This window comes from Phoca vitulina, unplaced genomic scaffold, assembly GCF_004348235.1.
Source record: "Phoca vitulina isolate PV1807 unplaced genomic scaffold, GSC_HSeal_1.0 scaffold13, whole genome shotgun sequence".
Lineage (NCBI taxonomy): Eukaryota > Metazoa > Chordata > Mammalia > Carnivora > Phocidae > Phoca > Phoca vitulina.
The window spans coordinates 8,022,073-8,028,749 of NW_022589716.1; the positions used below are offsets into that span (position 1 = coordinate 8,022,073).

General features: G+C 62.3%; 1 protein-coding gene across 1 annotated transcript; it reads right to left on the reverse strand.

The window, feature by feature from the left end:
• Positions 1 to 2,479: 2,479 nt before the first annotated feature.
• Positions 2,480 to 6,249, reverse strand: LOC116636943. The gene has a single exon (XM_032412139.1). It carries the CDS (start codon positions 6,247 to 6,249, stop codon positions 2,503 to 2,505), a length of 3,747 nt encoding a protein of 1,248 aa, XP_032268030.1. The 3' UTR covers positions 2,480 to 2,502.
• Positions 6,250 to 6,677: the final 428 nt, after the last annotated feature.

Here is a 6,677-nt window from a genome sequence, read left to right on the forward strand (position 1 = left end):
CCCTGAGAACCATCCTGAGGCCCGTGTCTGAAGGCCAGACAGGCTTCTTGGCACCTGGAGCTGGCTCCCACTCCCGCCTCAAACCTCCCAGGGAGTCTTCTGACCCCATCCTGGGTCAGGTCATCCCCAAACCCTTGGATGTTGAGTGAGTGGCTCCCCGTGGTTGCTGACAGGAGCGATTGCTCCGGTGAGGAAGCTGGGGCCGGGGCCGGGAAGGCTGGCCTGGGACATGACCACTCACATAAGGCCCCTCAATATCTTCCCCCCGATGAGAGTGTCAAGGGGCCCTTCACATCCTTCCCTGGCTTTGGGTCACCTCCTGCAAGCCAGACGGATGCCACCTCTGGGCCCTCTGGGCTCTGGGTGGTCTCGGTCACAGCACCGACCCCATCACTAGGTAGGAGTTCCTGGCAGACAGAGGCTCTGTTTCATCTCAGTACGCTGAGTTCATGTCTGCGGAATGAAGGAATGAATGGCCTGGCACCCAGTCCTTCCTGCTGTCTGCCCACTGTCCCTGAAGCTCTGGTTTTCTGAGGTGTATAGTGCCGCTGAGCCGTGGCCTGCCGACCCCGCACATGCGACACACACTTTCCGTCTTCCCTGAAGGTCATGGCTGTCTAGGGACGGACAAGCGGGCCCGAGGAGAAGCAGGCATGGGGGATTTAGAGGCGGGGGGAGAGGTGGTTCGCTAGAGCCCTGCCTGCTCCTGGCAGTGCTCCACCTCTTCTTGGTCGTGTGCACACTCCATGTGCCTGTGGGTGAGCGCACGTGGCGGGGTGTGTGTGTACACGTGTGAGTGTGTCTGTGTGTGTGCGTGCATGCGCGCTCATGCCGGAGGAGATGGCAAGAGCACAGTGTGCGCGGTGGTGCCCAGTGGCACGTGGGTCTGCATTCTGTGTGCACCCAGGCGTGCTTGCTCGCGCGTGCACGGGGACACTGTTTCCAGTCCCTGGAGCCCCTGGTCCCTGGAGCCACCAGTCCCCTTCTGGCCTGACACACGCCTCAGGACTGGGGAGGCTGAAGCGGGGCGTGAAAGCGGGATGGGGAGAAGAGGCTGGGCCGTGCCTAAGGGCTGGCAGGGGCTGCGACGACCCTACGTCGGCGGCTATTTGCAGCCTCCCCACCCAGGGCAGCCCTTCGCTCTCAGGCGTTGGGGCGATAGCCGGGTCTTGGCCCTTGGTGGAAAGAACAACCTAAAGATGAGAACCCAGGGTTGGGACTGGGGCCTGGCTTGTCCCTCAGCCCCCGCTCAGGGAGGGAGGCACGGGCAAGGCAGGGCTTCGGTGTCTTGGCTTCAAGCTGCGGCCACCCTCCGGGCAGGAAGTAGCAGTACCAGCTGGATGCCATCCTCTCAGCTCTTCTAGGCCAGGGACTAGGCCCACGTGGAACTTTATTCCTACCTCCGCTATTCAGAGCTAGACCGGGTCAGGGGCCATGGCTTCTCGCCACCCCCCCAGCCAGAGGAATGGCCCGAGGTCCTTTAGCATAGGGCAGAGCCTGGGAAAAGAGCAGGGGCAGTTGGCATTGACATTGTCCAGTAGCCTCTCTGAGGACCTCCTGAGGAAGCCTGTGCCCTTGGCGCCCTGTGGGTGGGGACAGCCCAGCTTGGAAGGCTGAGGAGGAAAAGGGAGCCCCAGGTTGAGAGTTCTGGCTCCCACCAGAGCTAACCAGTCAGAGAGACAGGATAAAGTGGGAGCCTCCCTCTCCACGGAGCCTACAAAGCCGGCCAGACCTCATCACTCAGCACAGGTTGTACCACCCACCCAGGACCCAGGACTTCTCTGCCACCCCCCATGACCCTGACTTCCTGCCCCAGGGCACCAAAGGCCAGCACTCCCATACCCTCATATTCTGACTGGCCCGCAGAAGCATAGAGCTCTAGCCGAAGTTCAGACTTTAGGGGGCACCTGCATTACCAGGCCAGCTCCCCCAAGGAGCCCAAACTTTGACAGGTGCCCTCCCTTGGGGGCCACAAATGCTCCAGGTCCCCAGCCATCTTCGGAACTGTTAGGCTGTTGTCCACGTTGCTGTCCTCAGCCCCCCGTAGAGGGCCTAGGATGGAGGAGGGCGAACAGTCTTTTCCTCTGGAGCTAGGGGAGGGGGCTGTTCCCCCCCTTCATGACTCACTCCAGGCTGTGTGGGTTATTACATTATGTTTGAAATTGCCATGGCAACCAGCTGGCAATCAAGGGTAATTGCACTTGTCGCCGGGGCAACGGGGCAAAACCCACAGCAGCCACTGTGTGTGGTTGCCCTTGGGGTGCAGTAAAGGTCAGGCTAGACCAGAGCCAATGCCAGCCGAGGGGTTCTGAGGTTCCCTGGAAAGGATCGGATTGCTAGACCCCATGGAGTTCCCATGTGCGGAGGCAGGGTGTGCCTTGGGAGTGCCGGGGCCCCCGTCCCTGACTCCGTGCCCGGCCTCTCTCTGTCCTTCCCCACACCACCCTGTGTCTAAAACAGGCCACAGTGCTCGAAGTAAGCAGAACCAGAACTTTTATGTGCTCACAGATGGTACTTGTAGATGGCCCAAGGGCCTTCCTCCTCGTACTCACGGCGGCTGAGCCACAGGCTCTGGAAGGAGTCCCGGGACGCCATGATGGAGCCTCCAAGCCAAGCAGCCACAGCACGGTGGGGAGAGCCCAGCACAGTGGCTCGGGGGCCCAGCTCCTGCCTCAGGCGCTCGGGAAAGCCAGTCATCAGGGTGCTGCCGCCGTCCAGCACCACATTGGCCAGCAGCTCCTCCTGCTGCTTGGCCTCCAGCCGGCTGATGCTCAAGAGGGCCAGTTGCGGGAGGCCAGGCTGGTTGAGGCCTAGCAGACTGGGCTGGAAGAGGGCCTCAGGGCAGCAGAAACGCTCAGAGCCCAGTGTGATGACCTGCTTGTCTGGAAGCACGAAGTCCACCCGGGCCTGGGGCTGGGTGCGGGCCAGCTCAGCCGTCATGTTCATGGCCACATAGCAGCAGGCCTCCTTGATCTGGTTGACCAGCCCCACCTTGGGCGGCGAGTGGCCCCCTGCCAGCAACAGCTGAGCCAGGTACTCAGTGAGGTCGGCACCAGCCACATCCAGCCGGTAGGTGTCCAGCGGGGCCAGATCCCCAGTGAGGATAGGTGCCACGTAGGAGGTGCCATGGCCGCTGCCCAGCACCAGCCCAGTGGTGCGCCCGTAAGCGTAGAGCGCCAGCAGGGCCTGATGCGCCGTCTGCATGGCGGGCACGTGGAAACGCTCGAAGAGTATCTCGGCCACCTTCTCCCGGTTGGTGCGCGGTGAGATGGGCGAGTCGGCCACCAGGACAGCCAGCTCCTCCGGCCGCACGCCCAGCCTGCAGTAGAACAGGTGCTGCCACAGCCCCTCCAGGGCGTCCCAGTCGGAGACCACTCCGCGGTTCAGCACCGAATAGGAGGCCTCCTGGTTCTCAGGCACCGCGTCCCGGGGCTCGTCCTGGGCCGGGCGCTGTAGCAGCTGCACACGGGAGGGCACCACGCTGAGGACATGGTCCTCCCCGGCCAGGCCACATTTGGTGAAGCCTGTGCCCGTGTCAATCACCACCGCCGCCATGTCCCGGTAGGGGCCCCGCGAGGGGCGGCAGAGCACCGGGGACGGCCCCGGCAGAGCATCTGTGCTGGGCACCAGCTCGTAGCAGGCCCCGCGGGGCAGGCCGAGGTGTGCAACCACCGATGAGTGCGTCATGTCCTCGGGTGTCAGCTTGAACCGGGGACCCTGGGGCTCCGTGCCCACCATGGCCACGGGCAAGACCTTGCAGCCGGTGCCAGGTATGGAGAAGGTGACCAGGGAAAACTGCTCCTCCTGGGTGCCCGGGGAGCCACCAGGTTGCCAGGAGAAGAGCTGATGTGTGGACATCGGATCAAGGGCACCGACACCGACCTTTTCTCTGTGCATGTAGACACACACGTCCTCAGGGGCCAGAGGCACCTGAAGTACCCCCACATGGGCCGGCAAGCTCAAGTGCTCCCCTTCCTGGCACAAGGTGGAGGCCTGGCCAGGTTCCCTGGTGATGGGGGGTCCTCCTGAGACGATGGGCTCTTTGGAAATGGGGGGTTCTTGAGAAAAGGGAGGCTGCCCAGTGAGAGAAATCTGCCTGGCAAGAGGGGTTCCAGTGAGAAGGAGCTGACCAGGAAGGGGGAGCTGCCTGGTGGAGGGGGGCGGCTCAGCTAGGAGTGGCTGTCCAGAAAGGTGGGTCGGCCTGGTGAGGGGGCCCTGCTCAGCAGAGGGAGGCTGACCAGTTGGAGGGGGCTGTCCAGAAAGGGGATGCTGCTTGGCTAGAGGCGGCCGACCACCGAGGGGGGCCTGCCCAGCACCCTCAGCCCAAAGGCTGTCAGGGTGAGCAGTAAGGACTTCTTTCTGGTTGTGGTTGCCTATATCCTCCTGAAGCAGGGATTTCGGCCCCTCCTGGGTTGGGGCTTGTGGGACAGGCTCTGGGGTCTGCTCTGAGTTCACCCACTGCAGTTTCTTGGGCCGGACTGTGGAGGCGTCTTGCATCCTGGAGGTGTCCAGCATCCAGATGGTACGGCTAAGTTCATTTTTTTCAGCATCAGGTTTGGAGCAGCCCGGACCATGGCCATGGCTCAATCTCCTCTCACCAAATTGGAGGGGCATCCCCAGTGGAACGGGCCTAGTGAACACTCTGATGGGGGTCTCAGCACCAGGGGAGTTCTGTGACTCCAAGTTGAGCCTGCCCTCCTTGGGAACCAGGGCCACCTCTTGGTAGCCTCCAGATGAGAGGCTGGAGGGCACAGGGCTGGACAGCATGGGCGAGGTGGACCAGAAGTTGGAGCGATTGTTGTCAGGGGAAAGGATGGGCATGGCTAATGGTGGAGCGGACAACACATTTTCGGGGACATAGATGGATGGGTGGCTGGGCATGACACCCAGTAGCACTGCCCGTGGACCCATGGGGTCATGGCACAGCAGCCCCATCCTGGTGTTCCCCGTGGCCATATCGAACACCAGCACATGGTCTTCCATAGCATCCCGGAGCTGGCAGGTAGGGGCAGTGGAGGGGGGGATCTGGATGGCTTCCCTATGAGACTGGACTGGTGACTGCTTATGGCAAGACACTTGGTAGGCAGACCGTGGCCCACTGGAGCAGGTATTGTTGCAAACGTTGAGAGGCTGCTGGTCTGGCCGAGAGCTGCAACTCCCCTGGTTATTCTTCTGGGCCTTGGGGGTACCCAGAGGCCCTGAGCCTGGTGTTGGGCTGCCTGGCCCAGAGGTACAGACCGGCGGCTTCTCCGCTGGGTTCTCGGGCAGGTTGGATAACACCTGCATTTTGGCAACCTCGAGCTCCTGGACATGGTCTGAGGACTCATTTGGAGAAGGCGCTGGGGTGGGAGGCTCCTTCTGAAAACCAAAATCCACTTTGTCCTGGCAGGACGAGACCACTTTGGAAGACTCCAAGAGGACTGGCCGTTGGTTGCTACTCTTCCTGAGCAGGAGGTCTTGGGACAGGCCACTGGTCATGGTAGCGGTGTCTGCTGAGTGGTCAGAGTTGCAGGTGTCAGTTTCAACTGCTGCCGGCTTTGGAGTTGGAGCCACAGCTGGGGCATCTGCCTGAGTTGGAGTTGGAGGAGCCTGGGCCGCACACGGGCACTTGCCCTGGTTCTGACCTTGGGCTGGAGCCAGGAGAGGACCTTGGGCTGCGGCTGAGCCCTCGTCCCCCGAAAAGAAATAAGGTAGCCACCGGCTCTTCCTGCTGCCCAAGGGGGCTACCTGGTCAGGGCTGCAGGGGCCTTTGCCCCAGCCCACCAGGACTTTAGCTGGAACCTTGCCCTGCCCTGCAACCTGCACCTGAGCCCGGGAGCGGCAGAATCCATGCTGGATCGAATCACTGGTGCTGTCACTGTGTGTGCACACAGGTAGGGCCAGGGTCCTGTTCTCCACGCTGAGATGCGCTGGGGTTCCCACGATGGAGCTCGGAAACGGGCTAGTAGAGGGGAGTCTCGGGGCATCTTGGGAGGCCTGCTCGCAGACACACTGGGAGCCAACCTCAGCAGGATCCTGGTGCAGCTGGTGAACGGGCTCAGGGACATGGGCCTGGGAGGCAGGGCCACAGGTCCTATCAGTGATGGCCTCAGTGGACAATGACAACCCCTGCGCGAAGTATACAGATCCCGAGTTTATCCATGGTCCCTGGGACCCTCTGAGGCCACCCCCCGGCTGCTGGCTGCTGGCCGAGGGGTGGCCTTGGGGGCCCGGTGGATCAGGGTCCCCCACCTTCTTGGTGACTTCCATAGTCCTGCTCCATGCCCTAGGTGCCCTGCCCCCACTTCATTGCCATGGCAACCCCACACATCACAGCCCCTAGTGACCTGGGTGGGGGGGAGGTGACAGAGTGTGGGAAACCAGAGGCCCCACCCCCCTGAGGAACGGGGCCTGCCCAGGGAACCTTGGGAGACAGAAAGGCCCAGGGACCCTGGTGAAGTCTGCCAACCCTAGGCCAGCCTCCTCTCCCCTTACCAGCCAGGTGACTAACTACTCTCTACCCAGGCCAGCAGTAGGGTGAGTGTGGTGCCCTTGTGGCAGGGGCTGGGAGTGGCGGTGTAAGGCCAAAGGAGAAAGGTAGGCAGGGGAGACCGGCGTTCCTGGTCTACCTCAGATGCCAGACTTGGTTCTTTCTCCTCTCTTTCCGTGGGGCAACTTGAGACGTTAGCCCTGACCCA